Source organism: Canis lupus, chromosome 25 (assembly GCF_048164855.1).
Source record: "Canis lupus baileyi chromosome 25, mCanLup2.hap1, whole genome shotgun sequence".
Taxonomy (NCBI): Eukaryota; Metazoa; Chordata; class Mammalia; order Carnivora; family Canidae; genus Canis; species Canis lupus.
The window spans coordinates 18,876,764-18,900,508 of record NC_132862.1 but is presented as its reverse complement, the minus strand read 5'-3'; the positions used below and the strand labels follow the sequence as shown (position 1 = coordinate 18,900,508).

The window sequence follows — 23,745 nt, the reverse complement described above, 5'->3', positions numbered from 1 at the left end:
GCTTGCGTCTCCCCTGCACTGCCCGCGTGGTAACCAGTGGTTCTTAAGAGTAAGACCAAAAGGCTAAGTGGCATAAAACCAAAATCTAGAATAATGTCTCAGATCCCTCCTCAGGCAGCTTTGTTCACCTATATACCCCTAACAGACTTTGTTTTTATCACATAGCAAACATGTCTTTATAGCTTTGTAGCCAGCTTATAAATTTCTAGATAAATATTGTGGCAGAGAGTCTTGTGGTCAGCGCAGCTTTACCTACTATTCTCTTCGATGACATTACTTTTGTTCTGGAAATCTTGGTTGTACTATATATAACTTCTCTATGAAACTGGCTTGTGAAATCTCTATACCTGTTTCCACTATTGGGCTATTTATTGTCAGCTGTTGACCTTTATAAATAGTGGTTCTCAAAATGCAGTCTCTAAACCAGCAGCATCAATATCCTCCCCGGGAACTGTGTGTTATCAGCTGGTGCTTAAAGAGCAGAGGCTTCAAGGCAGCTGACCTGGGTTCGAATCTCAGCCCTACCATTTAGTAGATGTAGGACAGTGGGCAAGACACGTATTTTATTGAGTTTTAGTTTTCTTATTTGTGAAGCGTCTGTCTATCTACCTCTGTCTCTCTCCACCCACTCAAGTCTTTCTGGATTCAGATCCAAGTCCGACATTATTAGGTATGGTATGGCTTTAACCACTATCCCCTGTGCCTCACTTTCTACTGTTATGCTAATTAGAGTTTATTGTATAGATTTCTTCATAAACTTTACCTAAGAATTATGGGAGGAAAGAAATCTGTTGTGCATTATACGACTGAAAAACTTAGTATCTGTGGTCAAACGCCGTGTCTGCATGACCATTTTGTGGGTTTTTTCTTTTTTTCCTCTTTTCTTTTTTTTTTTTATTACTTTTATTTCTTGAGGGCCTTAGACATCTAAAGAATTTTGAGAAGCTTACACACTATGTCTGATTATTTTTTAAGGCAACACCTACCTCCATTCTATGTTGTCATTTATAACAAAAGAGAGCAGAATTCTATTACCTATTATAAACAAGCCTTTGGTTATGCAAATATCCACTTTCTTGGCACTTTATGGAATTTGATACCTACAAAATGGTATTCCATGGGGGAAAACAAGGATGTGCTTTATTTTGGGGTATTCCAAAACTGAAAAGCTGCCACTACACAAGTCACAAATGCTGACCTCAGAATATGAGGACGCTATTGCTGATTGCTGTCAATAAAGCTGCACGGAGGCAACAAATAACCCAGTCATTAGTTACTGACTGTCTGTGAGATACAAGGTATTATTGCTCATAATCATTGTGAAACTAAAAATCCATAATAAAGACAAACTTTAAGATTATATGTTTAAACTATGTGAACAGACTACTTTTTGAATTGTAAACAAAACAAACAGCAAGCTTTCCAGATTATATTACATTTTTACTTAGAGCATGTGGCTATTTAAATTCAAATGAATTATAATATTGAACTTTACAATTCAGTTTTTCAGTCAGACTAGGCATATTTCAGGGCTCAGTAGCCACATGTACTGCTGGCTGCTTTCGGGCAGGTGTAGAACATTTCTATTATCACAGAGGGTTTTAGACAGCATTGATCTAGATAATTGTGTACAAAGACCATACCATGCTTCAGATTTCTATCCTACGCATTGTTTTTATTAATTCTACACTTACTGAAGTGCTTTCTTGTGTGTCAAATGTAAGCTAGGCACAAAGGACATGAAGATAAAAGTGAGATAACCAAGTCAAGTGACAGAGATAGTCATGTAAAACATGACTGCAATGCAACCTGAGATCTCCAGGGAGAGGAGACCAAAGGGCAGTCTAAGCAGAAAGAATCACACTTGCAAATGGGTGACTGGTATGGTGTGTTTGCGAACCTCTGGGTAGCTTGCTTGGCCCTAAACATGTGAGTTTTTAAGAACTAGAAAGGCATACTGAAGCCAGATCCTGAAAAACTACAATTGTATTAGTTAGCTCATTTTCAGTTGGAAGAAAACTCCATTGAAACTGGCTTAGAACCCAAAGGATGATGTATTGATTATACAGTAGAAAACCCCAGGACCACAGTAATGAGCAGTTGCCTGGAGCTTTGGCTTCATTGGTCTGTGAATCTCTCGGCTCTGCCATTTTGTTCTGGCTTTATCCTTGTTATGATAAGATGGTTGGTGTTTTGTCTTGTTTTGTCTTGTTTTGTTTTGTTATGTTGATAAGATGGTTGTTATCGTTACAAGATTCATTGCATTCTTTGGATAAAGAGAGGCTGTCTCTCCCTAAAGCTCTCAAAATTGATGAAACCTCTTTTCTGGAATTTCCTTCAGCAGATTTCCCCTTATATTTCATCAGCCTGTGTTAGGTTACATGTCTACTTCTGCATCAACCCCCATGGCATGAGGTATGCGAGGTACTGCTTTATTCAGAAACTCCAGATCTAAGCTAACTGCTGGGCACATAGAGTAACAGTGCACTTAGATCAATAAGTCTTACCCCGAGGCTGGGGTAAGACCATCTTCTCCTGCAGCACAGTAGCTACATGGAGAAAGGAAAACATCTAAATGACTTATCAAGACACAGCAGAATGGATGTTAGGAAGACAGCATCCTGAGAAGAGCATGGTCTCAGGAGTCAGACACACATGCCCTCTCCCTACCAAGCAATGTACCTTTCCATAACTGAGCCTCCATTTTCATATGAGGATACTAATGGCTATTGTCTTCTGCACGGTTGTGAGATGTCAGTGAGCTAATACAGGAAAGGCACTTAGCATAGTGCCTGCACCATAGCAAGGGTTCAGCAAATATTTGAGCCCTTTATTCAAATACGGGAGCTTGAGCTTTTTCTTTGAGGGGATGGAAGTCCAGTTAAAGACCGTTTTTGTCATCCCACAGCTAGATGATTTCCCACTATTTAAGAAATGTTAATAAAACAGTACTCAGCTGCCAAAGGTGGGAAATTAATTGTGGGATCTATGATGAGTTTAGTTGAATCACTACAACAGAAACCGTACTGTCTGGCCCTTTACGGAAGAAAGCCACCAACTCTTAAAATAGAGGGTCAGAAAAATGCCTTTTGATACAGAACCCCTAAGCATGTTAGACAAAATATATGTTTGTAAAGTCATCTTAATGCATCACTGAGCTAGAGAAAAAGCAAGAACAGAGGCAACCTTAAAAAATTAGCTACCTGGGAATTCTGAATAATCTCAGAGAGGATCCTGAATTGGGATTGTAATCAATCAGAACTCAATTAAGTGCAGAGAGACCAAAGCTGACATAGGGTTAAAAAGGCAAAGTAGAATTTCTTTATGGATTTTGTTTATATAAAAGATTATATAATCAACTTTTTACTTTGATAATCCAAAACATTGCACTTGACTGGTCATCTCCAATGCAGAGATAACTAGACTGGAGCTTGATTGTAACTTAAAACCAAGAAAAAAAAAAACCAACCAGCAGCCATTTGCCAAATCCCAGAATGGTTAGGACTCTACATTTCTAGTCCTGTAGATACTTTTAAGTTGCAACTTTTAAATCTTTTCCCCATATCTTTCAAGGTAGTCCCAATAGTATTAAGTCCAGCCCCCGGAGTTAGCTTTCTCTAATTGCTCAGGCTCACATACCTACCTCTCTGCTAAGCCTTTCTTCTCACAGTCTCCTAAATTCAACCTCAAAATAAAAGTATTTTTCTTTTTTTAATTAAAAATCTGTCCTCTCTCTAAAAAAGACTTTACTGTTATAGTGAAACTATCGAAGATACATATTAGTGAGTGTCTTAATACAAAACAATTACTAGAGCATTAAATGCTCAACAGATTGAAATATGGACATGTCTTAAGTTTCTAGCTATTTCTGGGTTTGTAGCAAAGGCACTCATTATTCTTTCATAAATGTTTGACTTATGTGGTCAGATAGAAGTATGCAGAATGGACGGATCTTGGGCGTCTACCCCAAGTGAAGTGAAATAATGTAGTTTAACATTTTTTTACAGCTTCTTATTTTAAAAGTGAGACTATTCCATATGAATTCCAATTTTCCTCTATTTGGTTAGAATTCCTCTATTTGGGAAAGGTGTAAGTCAGTTATTCCAAATATGTGGGCTGCCACAATTAGCCGTCCAAGATAGGGTTATACTTTAGGGAATACACTCATAAAACTTTGATTTCTGAGTAATTCTGTGTGCTTTTATGCTCTCCTCATGTCAGATCCAGTAAGAGTGAGAGAGTCTTAGGTTTGGCAGATAGCACACCATCTTCTCAAATGTATTAGATTTGCCAAAACCAATAACACATTTATTACCTCAATTTTTTCCCTTTAACTTGCAAGTCTGAGACCTTTCCGTTGTGTACTCTCATGTATTACCAATGTCCTCTTGGTAGATCATCACCCAAATTTATTCAATGAACGACTTCAGTGCATTCCAGGTTTTCAGTGGTCTTATCTGGGCCCAGGCCAAGCTTTACTTCCATCAGATAGCCCCTCTCACTCCTGGATTTTACTCCGAGGAACTTTCCTGCCTGGTTTAGTGTTACTTCCAGGAAGCCACAAATCCAGACCCAGTTTAGCTTCTTTCGTTTACCCTTATTTTGATGTAGACAAAGTGACTTACGTGCAGCCACACCTTATTCCTACGTTGGGCCTGGTGTTGCTCTTAAGCAATATATCTCTTTGATCACACATAGTAATGCGTGGATTCAAACCTGTCTTAAAGTGATACGGTGTTCTTAAAGGTAGATTAATCATATCAGATATGTGAGACTTGGAAGCGTTTCTTTAAGACATAACAATTTAAAATGTTATCAGTCTGCCTTTGCTTCCTACCCCAGGAAAAAAGGGTCAAGAGAACATCTGCTCTATCTATCAAAATTCATGCATCTGATTCATTTCTTTCCTTTCATGGTATGGACAGCTACCACCTCTTGCTTCCTGTTTCCGTGCTTTCAGAGGGAGACAATTAAGTGGGAGATGCTTTGGAAAAAAGGTTATTGTTAATCCTTGGGCTACAGAGAACTAGGGCTCCAGAAGTCAGAATGGATCGGTTTTCTCATATATAACTAGGTTCCTGAAGTATTTTCAGAGCACTTAAAAGAAAATATCAATAGAAGGAAAGAGATCTGAATTAATGGCAATTTCTCGAGGACTTCCTCATAAAGATAATTAAGCTGGCCCTCTAAGAAAACACCCAGAGACACACAAATATGTTCCAGATATATCACTGTAGTATTATTTATGGTAGCAAAAACTGGAACCAATCTGAATGTTCTATGGTAGAGAAAGATAAAATAAGCAATAATACCTACATATGTTAGACTAGTATAAGTGCTTATTTTATAAACTATTACATGAGAAAACACTTATAATATATTCCATGTAAAAAAAAAAACAACAAAACAAAAAATCGATGCAAAACCATATTCTATACAATCTCAACTAATGTCCTATGCTGCTAGGATCTTGAATTAATCTTATTTTTTTGGCACTTCCAAATTTTCAAATTATAATGATCATGTTTACTTTTATGGTGAGGAAAAAGGTGCCCTCTTTCATAGTGAAAAAATAAGAGCAGTAATCTTTTCCCAAAGTTTTGCAAATATAGTGAAAATGAACATGTTTCACGTCTACAGTGGGGGATGAAACAGCCGCTTTTTAAAAAGTAAATAAACAAGGCAGCAAAGCAATCATGAATTTCCGAAACTATGTCATCAGATGTAAGTTCAGTTGATTTTGAGTTTTGAAACTGATGGTCAAAATTAAATAATTTGAATCTATTTTTTATTAGAAATATGATTCCAAGGATTCAGCATTATTATTTTTTTAATCTTCTAGTTTCTTTCCTAAAATGTGAGAAACTTCTAAGGAAAATAAGGCCATTCCATGTGCTAAAATGTGAATGTGCTCATCACAAATCCATGCTATCCAACTTGTGGGTCCCCAGGGTGCCCAAGCTGGCTGCTTAGTCTCTTACTTATGAAAAATGTGTTCATTACATTATGAATCAACCAGCTTTTTCATTGTAGCAAAAAACAGTTTTAGAGAGAGAAATTGATATTTAATCTATTTTGCTGTCTTGCATATTGCTTTGCTTAACAAGACATAGCTCTTCCCCACAGCAATAGATAATAAGTTGCCAATAAATCATTCAGTTGTCAAGTTCAAAGAAATGTTGAGAGGTTCTTTAGTGCCTTAAGGATGTGTTTCTTTTTACAACACTCATGTCCCATTTATACCCATTTAGGATTTTAAACTGATTGTAATCTACTCTTAATAACTTTAAGGAAACCTCAAGGAGACAACATCCATATTTGAAAAATAAAACCCCAGGTAGTTGAAATTGTATGAAGAGTGAGGTCATAATTAAGAGGTATTGAGAGGTTGGTATCTAAAAGATGTTTTATTGAGAGAACCCTAAACTTCTGTTAAACTATAGTAATCAAATAAAGGAAGCGTTGCAGTGAGATTATGCTGAGTTTAGAATTAATCATCTGAAAAGACCAGGCAAAATTCAAAGTTTCCAGGGCGGGAGTGTCTTATATGATGTCACCAGGAAATGGATTAATAAACAAAGACAGAGCTTGGCAGGTTGCACTGGATACTTCAAGTCAACTTCTCTGGAAGAATGTGAATTACTCAATAAGCCCTCATTTGTCCATGAGATAAATCAACTTTGAAATACCCTAGAGAACTGTGGTTAATGAATCATGCAAGGTCACACACTGGGCTCTCAGTTCACAGAACTAATCAGGTTTAAGACAACAGAAGATAGTAACATTTTATGAAATAGATTATTGAATCCTTTCACAAGACTGTCCCTGTTTGGTAGTTTCTAGAAGGCATTAGGTAAATTAGTCCCTGAGAGGAAAAAATAATGCACTTAGACAAATCAACTTTGAACCAAATAACACCTGCAAAGGAAAGTTCAGCAATCTGACCTTGTCGAGTCCTGAGAAGCATCCAACAGAGATGTTCATTTCATTTTACATACAAGTTCCCTGTTAGTTCTCAAAGACTTTGTCATAAGAAAAAGAGCGTTTTCATATTTGGTTCAAGGAGCTACCCTGTATAAGAGCTGCTTGTTCCCAACATTCAAAAATGAATTTCTGATTGACATTAATGATTCTGTTAAATCTCTACATAAGACAAAGGCAACTGGAAACAGCAATTTATATTTTAAATTCCCAAAGACAATTTTGTTCCATTCCTTTTTTTTTCCTAAGAAACTATGCCACCAAAAGCGAGAGGCTTCTATGAACTTGGAACAACCCAAAAAAGATATCATCTTCCCCGGAATTTAAATTTCCCCATGATTAACAAGCACACACTTTTAAAGGAGTGTAGCTGGCCTTCCATTTGACAGTTACTCAACTTGGATTATTTGAAGCATGTTAAGCCTACTCCCTGTGGGCCTTTTCCTTTCTCTTAAGAAAAAAAATTAAAGAAAGAAATTGATTTAGTCCTGGGGATATAATAACAGTCCAAGAAACAGAAGCAATTTATTTTCTCAATCTCTTATTTTCTTTTACAATACAATTTACTAGGTAATTCAATCACTGGCATGATTTCACACATCCAACTTTTTCCTTCCTTTTCAATTTCTTCCAGTCACATCAAATCTCTTTCTTAAAAGCTTCAAATTGCCCATACTCATTTCACTCAAAAAGTCACCAAGCCACAGGATTCAACTTGACTCTGAAATACGTTCAATTTGCAGAGGTGTCTGGATCACATAGTATATAATCAGAAATCTTGGAATGGATGACCCAACAAATACACACATGTGCGCGCACACACACACACACACACACACACACAGATGTCTGATTAGCAGCTTTTTAAAGCCGAGTATTGCTGTCTATGTGAAGAGTTTTCCTATGATCCTGAACCTACTAAGTAGCAGGCACTCCGTTAGGCATCTGACTTGGCGTTGGCCTGTTTGCCCTCACAAACCTGTGGTATGCGCTCTTGCTACCTCACAGGTGAGAAACTCATCCAGGGAAGTTTTTGCCTGTCCAAGGAAATGCCAACGAAGCACAAAGGATTTAAAGGCAGTCCTCTTACTTCTAAAATTCACACCATCCCCACTGCCTTGCATTGCCGCCCCTGAGAAACTACATCCTCTAAGCTCTGATTGTCTTGCCCTGCTCTCCAGGTGGTACATTTGCTAGTGATGGCCACCTCCTTAGGAAGGTAAGACGATGGCCACTTCTGCATTAACATCATCGCTTTCCCCATCCTTTAGTGTGGAGGATGCAGAGATGCCACCAAATCTACTAGTAGGGACTTGGAAGTCATCTTAAGATTGGTTTCCATCTTCCCAACCACCCTAGTTCCTCTTAGCCTCTGTTACCTCTCTCAGAAAACTCTGAAAATGACCTTGGAGGCACAACACATAATGAGACAATGAGCTGAGCACTGTGTCCTCTTCGGTGTTTACTACAGATTTCTATGCAAAGTGAAACTAAGACGTTTTAATGCAAAATTGTTTTGAAGAGTAGCAGAATATATGCTGAATCATTAGTTCTCTAGCAATAAGCATTTTAGATACATGAAAACAATGAGGCCCCAAGTGGTGACTAACTTGCCCCAGTCACCCAACTCCTAAACAGGAGAACCAGAATTCAAACCCAGGCCTTCCGGGCTCCAAAGAGCCTCAGATCTTTCCCAGGGGCTCTCACCCACAGCGTGGATCACACTCACCGGAGAGCTTGTTCAAAGTACGGATGCCCAAGCTTCCACCCAGGAACCAGGTTAGAATCTCCAGCAGCAGGACATCTGGGGTTGTGTTTTTGTTTTTGTTTTTGTTTTTTTAACAGCTTTCTAGGTAACCCTGCTACATGCCAAAGTTTGATAACTACACTGTTACACTGTACAGCTTTATGGTCCTATAGAAATGGTCCTCACTAAAGCGACAAAAACTTCCAGGTTAATCCTTTAGATCTTAGGAGAGTTATTAGTGAACTAGCAAAATCGTAACATTTTGTAAGTTTTCGTGAATCTTTACATTGGGTGTATAGTTTCTGCCTTAATTTACTTGCACTTATTTGTTTTTTAGTTTAGGTTATATCCTTTCTTGGTAAGTCTTTTTTGCTCGAGAGCTAACTTGCAGGATCTGTTGATTTGCTTTTACTCAGCACACCAAAATTTCTCTGATAAATATTACAGGTTCTCTTTTGCTTTGGGATACCTGGTACTCCACAGGGATTGCCCTCTAGCTTAAGAGACCTTACATGTTTTTTCCCCATTAGAAATATTAGGCAAATTTTGGTGGGCTGCTGGAACAAGAGAACAGAGTTATATTAGAAGAGAGGGACTCAACACTGAATAAAGATCAAAGACTCAAGATTATTAAAGATACCATGACTTCAGTGGTCCCCGGAAAGTAACTATTGGATACCTCCAAAGTGAGGTCAGGTAGGGGCACCTGGGTGGCTCAGTCGTTTAAGTGTCTGCCTTTGGCCCAGGTCATGACCCCAGGGTCCTGAGATCGAGCCCCACAACAGGCTCCCTGCTCAGCAGCGAGTCTGCTTCTCCTTCTCCCTCTGCCTCCTATTTGTGCTTTCTCTCTCTCAAATAAATAAAATCTTAAAAAAAATAACAACAACAACAAAGTGAGGTCATGGGGATAACAAGTTGATTGTAGAAATCCAAGCTCAGGACCTCTAAACTATTTCAAAAGCGTTAAAATAAATGCCACGCCCCCCAGCACCTTGTCCAATCCCTGCTTCTGATAAGAATACAGTCCTGGTATCTGGCTACAGAAGTCATACCCAGGGAATTTATCAAATCCAGAATATTTCTCTTTTTGGTCTTTCTGCTGATTTTCTCACTTACGATTTGCAAAGCTTCTCTCTTGCCTCTGGGCTGTCAGTACCTATGGCCAAAAATGGAATGGTCTCTTGTGTTTGAAACAAATGAAGAGAGAGAAATACCTGCAGTATAACATCAAATCAATAGAACACTGCTAGACTTTCCAAGAGAAATGTATAGCTTTGTTATCAGTTTGAAATGTTTATTTTTTTAAAGATTTACTTATTTAAAAGAGAGCGAGAGAGAGGGAAAGAAGGAGGAGGGAAGAGGGGCAGAAAGAGAGAGAGAATCTTGAGCAAGGCTTAAGGGAGGCTCCATCTTACCACCCTGAGCCAAAATCAAGAGTCGGATGCTCAACTGACTGAGCCACCCAGGCGCCCCAAGTTTGAAATGTTTAGATCGCCTCTTACCTTGAGATCTTTCAGTGACCACAGCAAAGTGTCCTCTGTCAAGAGCAGGATTTCAGAAAATGGAAACACAGCAGTCCCTCCTCCCTCCACTTGAGTCTTCATCAGTGGCAGGTAGCCACTCCACTCTACCTTCTCAGGCCTGTGCCATTAAATAAAGACTATATGAGAGGGAATGTGATAAATCTTGGAATCTAAAATAAGTACATTAAGTTCTTTAGTGGTGGACCTTCAATGAAATTTTTGAAATTATGTATTTTTTTCCTCACTCATCTTTGTTCCATCGATTTTTCTTCCTACCTTTAATGAATGTCTCCCATCAGCAAGAGAAACTTTCTGAAGAGCTCGTGTCCACTGAGGACCCATTTGCAGCGTATCTTCTGTCCTTCAGTTGTGGCATTATTATAAAAGCAAAGGTTCTGCTCTGAGTCTTTCCAGCTCCCGTTTGCAGTCAATGCAGAGGACCCAAGGGAACACTTTGTTTCTTCAACTTGTGGTAGTTACCGGCTGTCTTTCATGTCACCAACACAAAGGAGCTGGTGAACAAATGATTCCAGGAATCAAGCTCCCACTCCTGGTTCTATTACTCTTCTTACAGTAATTAATTTCAATCTAACAAGCAACACTTGCGTCTTTCTGATGCACTGGGTGCCATCCAGCATAATATAATAAACAAGAACAAAGGAGTTTATCAACCAGAGGGGGAAATTTAAACCCTGACTTTAAAAATGGATATGAATTTTCAAAATTAATGTTTCACCAAGTATGGCCTGTGGAGCTGGTTAAGGAATATACCTGCCTGGGTAACATGCCAAACCTACTGAGTCAGGATCTCACAGGGTAGAGTAAGGAAGTCATTTTTAACTGGGTGCTTAGACTTTTTTTTTTATGCCTATACCGTTTGAAAACTGTGGATGTCCTTTTAGCTCCTTTTAACTGCCCTGGACAGTTATATAGGGAAATAAGTCCAACACCGTTGTTCATGAGCCATTAATCTATGTTAACACTCCAGCTGAAGAAGGAGTTCTCGTCTTGGGATCAGTTAAAATGAACCAGGGAACTTGACGTGAAATGCAGACTCCTAGGTGTGCCCCAGTCATTTCTTACTTAGTGGATGGGGCCGGGGGTCTGGAAATACAGTTTTAATGCACATCCTAGTTATTCCAATGTGGTTTGCTCGGTGGATAACACTTTGAAGGCACTGACCTGATAGCAGTTGGCTGTAATCTCAGCAGTCTATTTAGGACGTGGCAACATTCAAGAAGCATTATTTTGTTAGAGGCTGTAGTGAAATAGTGAGATGCCAGACGAAGCAAGTCATATTACTGGCCATGGATAGTACAGTAAAATATGACCCTCACTTAGCCCTGTGGTTTGAATTGATGCAGCTAATTCACTGATTTATTTCAGTTGACCATAAGCAATCCCATCTGGATTAGAAAACTTAGACTTTAAAAAAAATTAAATATCTGTTCACTCAGATACCACCTCACATTGGAAGATGTAATCAATAAATAGAATATGGATTGGAATACTATTTCCTGGGACGCATGGGTGGCTCAATAGTTGAGCATCTGCCTTCTGCTGAGGGCATGATCCCGGAGTCCCAGGATGGAGTCCGCACTGGGCTCCCTGTGGGGAGCTTGCTTCTCCCTCTGCCTGTGTCTCTGCCTCTCTCCATGTGTCTCTCATGAATAAATAAATAAATAAAATATTAAAAAAAGAAATACTATTTCCTGAAATGGTACTTATCTCCATGTATCACATTTACACAGGTGATCTAAAAGTACAATATGGGGTAACAGGATTCTCTGCCTTTTAAAGTCATAAAAACCAAAGGCAAAAGAAAATCTGTGTGGTAGCTTACATTGTGTGTGAGGATCTCCATCGCTGGAAGGATGGACACCAAAATCATTTTCCACTTACTGCTCTTACGTAGCCAGAAGTCATCACAGGCCAAAATCAAAGATTCCACAGAACCCTCAATAAATTTCATGTGAATAAAATCGATCATGCAGACTCAAAACTGAACTTTCTACAAATCCAATTCCTTTTTTAAAAGGGGGGAAACTGTGCAAATTTTAGATAAATGTACCCAAAAATATCCAACATGGACCACAAGAAGGGAAACATTTGACAGTGAAAACTAGTATTTAGCATGCTTATGATCCATAGAGATTATAAAAGGTGTAAGGTATCTTTCTGGAAGAGCCAGAATGACCTTTGTTGAGAATGTCCCATAGACACTTTATCCACCTCATCAATCCCAAATGTCAAAAACTCACTGAGGATTGATCTACCTTCCAGAGTGTTTTCAGAACTCAAGTAGCATGGTACTGCAAGGCTGATCCTGCAGTGCAGAAAAATGGTAGCTCAAAGGCGGAAGTATATTAACTCTCTAGACTTGACTTCCTTCTCTGATCACCTTCACTGGATTCCCGGAAAAACCTCTGAACATGGTCTTGCCTGATTCAAATGAGGCATGATTTCTCTGACTACTTAAGGTCAACTTCTTATTACCCAATAAAATGAGCCTAGGATGGATCTCCAATGGAGAGAAGAAGCCTGCTACTCAGGATCGAGGAAGAAATGCAAACATTCTTTGGGGGCAGAAGGGGGAGAAGAGGACAGGCTCTGTTACTCTACTGTGATCAAAACCACAGACTAGTTTTCTCTGCTCCTAACCCTTCTAAACTTTTAGCCTTACTTTTCCTCACTGTTAACATCCCGTACCAATACTATGGTAGAATTTCATTTTATCAAAACAGATTGAAGCCAAGATCATTTTGTTAGAATTATATTCTTTGAGAAAATGGAAAATACCAATTTAATCTAAGAACTTGTATGTGGAGGGGGAATGTAGAGACTGTTCCATCCGAATAATTGTAACAAGAGCTAAAACTGCCAGTGTTCTTTCCTTTATAAATAAATTAGAATATGAAGAAATCAATTGAAATCCCATAAAAAGTACATAAACTCATGTGATTCTCTTACTAGACAATAACGGCCATTGATACTAGAATGAGATTATATAAAAGTTGTATTCGTTTTGCCCATTACAAATTTGCTTACTTTTTATTTTCTAATATGTTTGTGCTGCTAAGACATATGGTTCCTCTGGGCCAGTGAACTACGTAGTTTCAAACTTGTGCCCATGAGAACTCCCTTGTAAAGGCTGGTGATTTTGCTGGTAATTTGTAAAGGCTGATAATTTGTACTGAAAACCACATTTCCCAGCCAAGGATGGAAACAATCACCAAGTATAAACACCAAGCTGCCTTGTGGGGGGAAAAGAGGATGGGGCAGGATATGGAGAATTTCCTGTCACTCCTTCACTCTGCAGGAAAAGCTCAAAATATACTCTTTACTGGTTATTAGAACTGATTTTATTTTTGAATGCTTATCAAATGAAGAGGAGCAGAAATTACACTAAGCCGACTGAGTCACATGAAGTAAAACAAATGCCTCTTGAGTAAATACCTTCTTTGATATTACAAATAAAACTGGGTTTTGAGAATTATAATGAAATAAGTTAGCAAAAACAAGAACAATGTGATGGTGATGATGCTGTCTGCATATTGATTTATATTTATGTTTTAGCTGTTTGAAAAAGTCAAAGAAGTTTGTCCAAACGTGCATGAGAAGATCAGAGCTATCTATGCCGATCTCAATCAGAATGACTTTGCCATCAGCAAGGAGGACATGCAGGAGCTTCTCTCCTGTACAAACATTGTCTTCCACTGTGCAGCCACCGTGCGCTTTGATGACCATCTGAGGTACATTCCCATTTCCCTCTCATGACTCGTGTGTGTGTGTACATGTGTGCATGAGTGTGCACGTGTACAAGTGTGTGTATGTGTGTAAGTTTCTTTGTGGTCTCCATTAAAAAAGAAAAAAGATATATGCAAATGATGAATCACTAAATCCTACCCCTGAAACTCATAGTTTGTTAACTAAATTGAATTTAAACAAAAAATGTAAAAAAAAAAAAAAAAAAGATATATTCTCAATGAAAAGGAAGTTTAAGGAGTAAAACTTCTTCAAAGATCTCAGGATCCCTGGGTGGCGCAGCAGTTTGGCGTCTGCCTTTGGCCCGGGGTGTGATCCTGGAGACCCGGGATCAAATCCCACATCAGGCTCCCGGTGCTTGGAGCCTGCTTCTCCCTCTGCCTATGTCTCTGCCTCTCTCTCTCTCTCTCTCTGTGACTATCATAAATAATAAATAAAAGAAAAAAAAACCTAAAAAAAAAAAAAAAAAGATCTCACTATCCAGGGATAACCATTTAATATTATGGAGAGCATTCATTCCAACTTTTCTTTATGCATCCATAAAATAGATTTATGTTCAACTTCACCCAGAAATTTGATATTTTTTTGGCATCATATTGAATATGATGCATGGCATCATATAAATAATTGTTTAGCAACTTGCTCAATTATATCTTTGGTTATCTTTCATTGTCAATAGATATGCTATTATAATTTCTAATGACTGCATGATATTCCATTATACATGTAGATAACATACTCGACTAGTTCTGTATTGGTAGATATTTTTGGATTGTCCTAATTTTTCAGTGTTAGAAACAATGCTTCAATAAACAACTCTGTGCGTGCATTTTGTTATACCTTTGTGTGCTTTACTTTGGGTAAATGTCTAGAAGTAAAATTTTTTTTAAATTTTTATTTATTTATGATAGTCACAGAGAGAGAGAGAGAGGCAGAGACATAGGCAGAGGGAGAAGGCAGGCTCCATGCACCGGGAGCCCGACGTGGGATTCGATCCTGGGTCTCCAGGATTGCACCCTGGGCCAAAGGCAGGCGCTAAACCGCTGCGCCACCCAGGGATCCCTAGAAGCAAAATTGTTAGAGATGTACAGGTGTGCCCAGGTTACAAATGGTTTACATTTTAACATATGCTAAGTAGTTTTCCACAAAGATGGTACTGATTTACATTGTCCCCATGCACATGAATCCTCATTTCTGACACCCACACCCATACTGTATTATAATTCTTCATTTTTAATGTTGCCAATACAATGGAAATGCCATTGCAGATTTTGATTTTGTTGATAATTTAAAATTTTAAAATAAATAAATAAAAAATAAAAAGTTGAAGATGTGGAAATGCTGATGCACATTTTATTCTTTTGTGAAATGCCTAGTCATGTTCTTTGCCTATTTTTCTACTGAAACATTTTTTTTCTTGTCAATTTTAAGACCTGTTGGAATATTTAGCATATTGATTTTTTTGTATTTTATAAGGCTCAAAATATTTTAACAGTGTATCATTTGTCGTCAACTATTTTTATTATTTATTCAGTTATTCATAATTTCATCTAGAATTTTTATTGCTTCATTTTCACCTTTAAATCTTTGACCCGTTTAGAGTTTATTTGCCTATAAAGAGAAATGGGAAAATTCTATAAAAAGGAAAGTAATGTGGGTGTGAATACGGAGTAGCTTTTGAAAGAATTTCTAACAGATGGCTACTTCTTAAGTAACACTTATTAAATGATTTGCTTTTATTCTTTATTTAAAGTGAAGCTTTTATAATATACTGAATTTCCATTGTTGGACTCTTTATTTTGTTCTATTACTTAGGCTTTCTCTTCCAACACCACAGCATTTTATTACAGTAATTTTTATTTTATTAGGCAAGTATATACACATAATTCTCTTTTTATAGAATTTTCCTGACTATTCTCTTCTGCTTATACAACTTGATTAAACTTAGGATAACTTTTTCAAGTTCTTAAAAAATTGCAAATTTGATTAGGAATACCTTGAACATATCAACGAATTTAGAAAAACTCAACATATCTAAAACATTGGTTCTTCCTATCCAAGAACAATGTTTATTGTTTATTCAATTTTTCTATAACCCTTAAAGAAGTTATATCATTTTCTGTATATAGTCTGTTCATTTATTCTTAACTTGATATATTTTTTAAATGTTCGGTTTTGAATATGTGCCTTTCTTTCACCATATTCTCCAGAGTTTTTTTTTTCCTTTTACATAACTTTTATAAATGGACACTTTCCTGAATTAATCATTACATGTCCCAGGGTGGTTTTTTTAGCTCTTCTGTTTATTTTCCAGATATACAAGTATGTAATCTGACAGGGATTTTTGTGACTGCCTTTACACCTTTTATATCTGCTGATTCATTTTATTTTCCTCTCTGATTACCAGGTGGAAGTTCAGAGCAATATTAAGTAGTAGTAGTGATTGTAGGCAGCCTTCTTGCCCCTGACTTTAAAACTTTTCACCATTAAATGTGATACAGGCTAGCAGAGTGAACGGGATATATTTTAATCGTTTATTCTTTTAGTGAATTTTTAAAACTTAAATTGGAAATGGATACTGAATGTCATTTAAAACTTTTTAAAATACATTATAGAAGATCATTTAGTTTTTCTCTTTTTTTAGCTAGAGTAGTAGGGTTCCTGATATGGTATAGATCATGTATTTCTAGAATGCACCATTTCATTGTCATCACATATTGTGCTTATCTAACTTCGTGTCCTATTAGCTAAAATTTCAGATTTTTATATCAAATTTTATGTCTGACCTGGACCTTTGCGATTGAAATTTATATTTCTCATTCTACCTCCATCCACTGTTGCTCTCCCACAATGTATTTGAATTTTCCAGCTTCTTGAGTTAGATGCTCAATTTATATATTTTTATATTTTTAAGGGCTGTTTAGGAAGCCCCTTTATACAGAGGATTATGATTTTTTTTCCTTCTAGCACATTTAGAACCAAGCAATCTCGAAATGCAATATGAACAATGCTTTAATGAATAGGATTTATGTGCACAGAATGCATAAACAACATATAACACATTCCAGACGTCGCATAACCGTGTAGCTGGGACCCATACTTTTCTTCGTGGTTCTATGGTGCAGCCACAAAAATCAGATAGACATGACAGTTTTTGGAGTAGGTGAAGTTCTCGCAATGGCGGGTTGCCTCATTACTTCCTTCTGCTTAACCTCCTGCAGACATGCCGTGCAACTTAATGTCACTGCTACCCAGCAGCTCTTGCTCATGGCCAGTCAGATGCCAAAGCTGGAAGCCTTCATACATATCTCTACTGCCTTTTCAAATTGTAACCTGAAGCACATCGATGAAGTCATCTATCCATGCCCTGTGGAGCCAAAAAAAATCATCGACTCCATGGAGTAAGTTGGGTCACGTGAGGGGCCAGGAGGTCGGCAGATTGTTGTTCTCTTTGATTCTTTATAGTCATTCCTTAATGAGGTGACAAAGGGAGACAGTCTGGAAACAGCATGCTTTGAGAAGGTGCCGGCTGTTACTACCCTATCCCTGCGCTTCCCTTCCTCCCAGTGGGGAGGGAGTATAGGGCTTGGTAATGGGGGAGGATGGACATAGGTAAATCCCACAGAAAAGTTTTGTTAAGTAGTTTAGGATTATAATAGGTACAGGGGAATGCTTTCCATACAGATGGTTTTTCACTTCTTCATGAACTCAGCATGGTCACTAAGGGCAGTAGAGTGTACAGTAGCAAGGTTGCAGCAGCAGACCTACCCAGCTTCTGCAGCTTACTCTGTGTGTGACCTTGAGTGATTTCCTTGGCTTCTCCTTGCCTCATCCCTTCATTTGTGAAATGGGGCCAATAATAATGCCCATGTTGTAGTGAAGATAAATTGAGTTATATAAAGCAGTTAGTGTGCTAGGGAGTGTTGAATAGCAGTTAGTCAAAAAGTTAATAAAGAAGAGCTAATAGGTAAGGGGAAATCCTTCCAGGAGTGGCAGAAAGTGCCAGTCTCTTGGTCTAGCGGCCGAGATACACTCTCCTTATTGTCCTGCTGTGGAGGGACAACAGCAGGCTAGCATTTTTCTCTTCTCGCCTAGGAACAGGAACCACTTTGCTCTTAGGACGTGGGCCTGGTCTCAGAACAAGGATGTTTTTGTTTTCTGTGTCTTCATTCTTTTGTTCAGTTTACCGAGTTTACCTTGTCTAAAAAAAAAAAAAAAAAAAAACTGCAAAAGAGTACGACAGCAGAGAAAATCGACTACTTCACAGTGAAATTTGTCAGATGTTAATTTCAGGCACTGCTGTATCTCTATTTGAGATACACTCTGTAAAACGAAGCTTAGCTAAATCAAGAGTTCATTCCCTTCAGGGCAACCATTTTTATCTCCTACAGCTCTGAGAATAGATATTTTTACCTGTCATTTTAAAATATCCAGGACAAAGAAGAAGGAAAGTCATTTAAAGGACCTGGAATTTACCTAAAGCCGCTAATAAGCGATGATTTGCTTAAGTGGTGCAAAGGAACCTTCCAAGTGCAGAGCTTGTCGGGAGAGTTGGAGAAAAGGTGCTCTGATGCCCAGAGTCGGTACAGGAGGGTGGATGTGGAAAGCCTCAGTGCATTTGCAGATGGAATCGATTAGTTGTCTAGTTGTCGGTTAGCTGCCCTCCTAGGGTGCTGTCTCTCAGTAGATGTGGTGCTTACGTATTCGCTGTGCCCAGGAAAGGGGCAGACCTGCTTTGACTGCAGACTCTACTGCTGAGATTCCAGAGCCTTACGCTACTGTTGACCAGTCTAGCACCTGACGGATCACAGTGTGAGGTGAGGCAGTACAGAAGTCTTGCAGAGTTTGCCCGAGAAAAGAGACAGGAAATGCGGATTTGGTTCACCCCTGGTGAGGGCCTTCTCTAGGTACTCCTGCACTTCCTCCCTCCCTCCCAAACTATGTCCAGACACTCAGTACCCCTAGACCTCAAAGAAGAGGAGTTGATTTCTCTTCAGATGTTCAGCACTTGCCATCCTCCTCGACTCTGTGTCCCCCGGTAAAAGCAGGTAACTGCTACATGATCTATGATCAAACTGTAATTGGCATTTCTACAGAATTTACATCTGTCATTTACTGCTCCCCAAGGAGTATAATTATTTTTAAAAATACACAGCCAAACAGAACTAAAAATAAAATAAATTTTGTCTCAATAGAATAATTTTGCATGCAATCAAGGAACCAAGGCTTTAAAAACAAAACAGAGCAAGTCATAAGCACAATTTATTAACTCAGAATTTTATATTCAGGACCACGTGTCCAGCCTCCTCTCCGTCAGCCCTCCCTTTACATTTGTGCTACGGCCCTACTGCAATTACTCCTCTTCCTCATGCCTCTCTGCCTTGGCTTATGGTGGTTCAGTTTCCAGAAGCTACTTCCACCTCTGCTTCCTGGGTTAATTCTTACTCGGACATCAGAGGTCTCCTCTGAAAGCCATTGAGCTGAGGTGGCTTCCCCAGTGCCTCTAAGTACCCCGTGCCCACCTTAACCATCGCTCTTACACGGGTTATTCTAAATATCTGTGTTCTCTATTAGGCAATGAGCTTGGCAAAGGAAGGGAATGTCTCTTGCTCCTCCTGGCTCTCAATGCCAGCACATGGTAGGGACGCCAGTGTTTGCTGAATGAATGAAATGTTGTTGCTGGAACGAGGTGACCACTGTTCACACTGTCGCGACTGAGGTTTTTGGGTTGGTTGGTTTAAAAAAACGTGGGAATAGATGGCAGGATTCCATAGCAAGCTTCTTATATCTGGGCGTGTGAAGTCCCATGTGTAAAACACCTGTATGCCCTCATCTTCTCCCTATTTCTGATGGCCTGTTTTTTCCTCTTAAGCTTCTAATAAAACCTATGTGTTAAGTCTAGAATAATGCTTTGAATAAAGCCAAGGAACCTTTTACCAGCTACACTGTTGGTTATGATGCTTTCAACAACCCCTATATCAGATGGAGTTCTCTGAAGGTTTAGAATAACAAATAGCATTGGAGTTATTCCGAATAAATATTAATTCACCTAAATTTAGTTACTTTGATTCAAGAAAATACGTTTTCTCTGATTTCTATTTTTGTAATTGACCTGTGGTTAAAACAAAGGTACTTTCCAAGATTTTTAGGTTTCTATTTCCCTTGGAAATTTTTACTAATAGTGGCCTCACGGGGTCTCGGAGCTGTCATTATTCTTGGTATTTCAGTGGTCCTCATGTTTTAAAAAGGAACCAGGTGTTAAACTCTAAGATGATCTCAAAGCTGTGCTCTGGGCTTTGTGATCTCAAGAAAATCACCCATGTGGGTGTGCTAATTAACTAGATGTGGGGGGAGGGGGTTGGAATCCTTCCACACTGTATCTGTATATCAAATCATCATAATGTACATTTTCAATATCTTACCATTTTGTCAGTTATACCTCAGTACAGCTGGGGAGAAAAGAAAGAAAGAAAGAAAGTCACCCATAACAAAATAAAGTAAACCTTTATTTTCCCAGAAAACCAGTTTAATGAGAATTCCAGTTCTAGGAAATAAAAAAGGATTTGCACTTTTTTGCCAGGAACTTTTTCAGTTGTGTAGGCCCGAGGGGTAAGGCTCAGTGGTGTTCATAAAGGGACTGGGACTGTGAACCCAAAGCTGACACCTTCCAGCCCTGCCCCATCCCCTTCCACCCACCTCATTCGGCTCTCCCAGCCTAAGACTGCCAAGCCTCAGCTCCCTTCCTTCAGCCTGGATCTGAAAAATTCCAGAATTACCTTGGTCCTGAGCCATGCCTGAAAGATAAAATCTGATCAAACTTTTAGCGTGGTAACGTAACCACATTTTAACAACACCTGAAATTAGGAGTTGATGTTTTCTATTGGCATGACAAGCGTGGCCATTAATCAGCATTAAAAAGACAAACAAACAAAACAACAACAACAACAAAAAAAAAAAAAACCAGGCTTTTCTTTCTTTTTTTTTTTTTTTTTTTTTTTTTTAAGATTTTATTTATTTGTGTGAGAGAGAGGGAGAGAGAGAGAGAGGCAGACACAGGCAGAGGGAGAGGCAGGCTCCATGCAGGGAGCCCCATGTGGGACTTGATCCCAAGTCCCCAGGATCCCACCCTGGGCCAAAGGTGGTGCTAAACCGCTGAGCCACCCGGGTACCCAAAGCAGGCTTTTCTAGTTCTCCTTACTTGCCTGTGTCCTCGGCCCTTGTCACAACTACCGCAGGCATTTTCTCAGGGAATTGTGCCACCGTTCTTACTCATCTGTCTTTGTATTTCTAGCTTTTACATTTGGGGATTTTTACCTTTAGAAACTCCTGGGCGTAAATGGATGAGGGATTACCAATGAAATTACAGTTTTCCAGAATAACAGCTTAAGTAGGCTTATTTTTAAAAATGCACATAACTGACCAGGAAAGACTGCTGCTTTCCATCTTTTTTTCAGGCCAAGTTAACTCCACAAGGATTTCTGCACCTACATGAAAACTTGAGATAATTCGAGTTAGAAACTAGGAAAGTGGATCTATAAGTATTTACTGCTTTATTTAGCATATTTAATATCGTCAATGTGCATTAAGAAGGGAAGGACCGGGCAGCCTGGGTGGCTCAGCGGTTTAGCGCCACCTTCAGCCCAGGGCGTGATCCTGGGGACCTGGGATCGAGTCCCACGTCGGGCTCCCTGCATGAAGCCTGCTTCTCCCTCTGCCTGTGTCTCTACCTCTCTCTCTCTCTCTCTCTCTCTCACTCTCTCTCTCTCTCTCTCATGAGTAAATAAATAAAATATTTTTTAAAAAAATTTTTAAAAAATAAGGGAAGGACAGCTATGAATCATCACTGAGCAAGTATTGGGAGTAAAGACACTTTCATGGACACCCAGTTCCTTACGGTAATACTGTAGGGTTGGTAGTAGCAGCGTGACCTACTATGCTAATAAGGGAACCAAAGCTCCGAAAGGCTGAGGAGCTCTTCTGAAGTCTCTCAGCTGATAAGTTACAGGGACACCATCTTTTTCTGCAGTCTCATGATTCTGGTCACATGGCTCTGGCCTTTTTGGCACTCCCACGTACTTGGCAGTGTGAGCAATTAAAAGGTACTTTCCTCCAATATAGACTGTGTTCTCAGGGAGCTCCCAGTAAAACACAAAATAGAACAGTAAAGATGAGGAGTGTGGTAGAGCATACTCAGGTTGAGGGAGTAGATGGAGTGGAAAGGCCATCGGGGACAGGCACAGGATACGGACTTGGATGAGGAGGCACAGCATGGGTGGGTGGGATGGGGTCACAGACAAGCACAGCCCCTGGAGCAGGAAAACTGGGGGCATGGTTGTGATCCAGCTGTAAGTCCCCTTGGGCAGCACGGCTGGTGCATGTAGGGTGCATCACATGTTACAGGTATATCGCACATTAGAGGCCTAGCTGGGAAATGGGTTGGGGCCTCACTGAGATCTTGAACACCATGTGGAGGGTTGTATTTAATTCTGTAGAACAACAGGGATCCGAGGCAGAAGGGGCAGGTATGTGTGTGTAGCGAGGTGGGGTTGCTCGGTTGGTTGTTCCATTTTGTTTCCATCAAAAAAAAAAGACGTTGATGAATGTGGGCTTTAGGAACATTAGTAGGGTCATGGGGGAGCGGGGGTAGATTCGCCTGGGCAGTGGCCAGAGGCAGAGACAGCCAGAACCTGCCTTGTTGTGGGGAGGGATCTGGAGCTGGGGAGTGGAGACAGCTACAAAAAAACCCACTTCTGTGTTGGGGAGAGAGAAAAATCGGTAGGATGTGGGGTGACTGCTTTGCACGGGGGCTTGCACACAGCTGTCCAATCAACTGTCAGCTTCGGAGACTCCATCTCTAGTGCCCAGAGTTTAATTCTTTTAAAGTTCAAGTCTACTGAAGGTTTTAGGCATCCAAGAAGCGATGCCTTTCTGAGAGCTAATCCCAGTTTGTTCAACTCTTACGTTTGTGGAGTGGCGTCCTTTCAGATTGGTGATTCCCCAGCTTGCCTGACCATCACAATCAGCGATCCACTTGACAAAAGCAAAGATTATCCAACTGTCACCCTCAAAGATGGGATTTAGAGGTTTTAAGATGGTACCCAGGGATCTAAATTTTGTCATAGGCCCCATGTAAGTCTTAATGATGAGCAGGCAAGTTTGGGGAAAAGTGTCTTAAATTGCTTTTCATTTCACGGCTCTCGTTTGACATGGGGCTCATTCATATTCCAGTCACCAAAGCACTCTGGCCTCCCCACTCTCCTCGCTTTGCCTCTCCGTTTCTAGATGCCGATGAAAAGCTCCTGATAGATTTGTACCTACTAAAAGTCACGCTTTTGAAGCTACCTGGCGTCCAGAAGCACAGCTAATCTGCCATGTGAAAAAGAAAAGGTGTTTTTTGATCAAACACTGACAGCAGCCAGCTGTGGCAGAAATACGAAAGGAAATCAAAGGTTGGAAAGTAGTTTTGCCTGCGTGCTGAAGAACACATTGTCAACACTAAGAGGCGCATCTATCCCAGGGGAAAGGAAAACACTCATTCTGATACTTGTGGTTTTACTGTCACGATTGTATAGGCTTAAGATGGCATCTAAGCAGCTGGCAAAAAACTGAAAATTTAATGGGGCTCTATTTATTTTTTAAAAGATCTTATACATCTATTCATGAGAGATACAGAGAGAGAAGCAGAGACATCGGCAGAGGGAGATGCAGGCTCCGTGCAGGGAGTCCAAT

The 23,745-nt window shown here is 39.5% G+C and overlaps 1 protein-coding gene across 9 annotated transcripts in view; it reads left to right on the top strand.

Annotated features, from left to right (window-relative positions):
* FAR2 (fatty acyl-CoA reductase 2) overlaps window positions 1-23,745 on the top strand; it is a 132,040-nt gene that overhangs the window by 88,451 nt on the left and 19,844 nt on the right. For all 9 annotated transcript variants that reach the window (XM_072798476.1, XM_072798475.1, XM_072798479.1 and 6 more), the window contains 2 exons: window positions 13,828-14,003; window positions 17,238-17,417. In XM_072798476.1, the coding sequence (XP_072654577.1) occupies window positions 13,828-14,003; window positions 17,238-17,417 (356 nt within the window). The remainder of the gene's footprint in view (window positions 1-13,827; window positions 14,004-17,237; window positions 17,418-23,745) is intronic.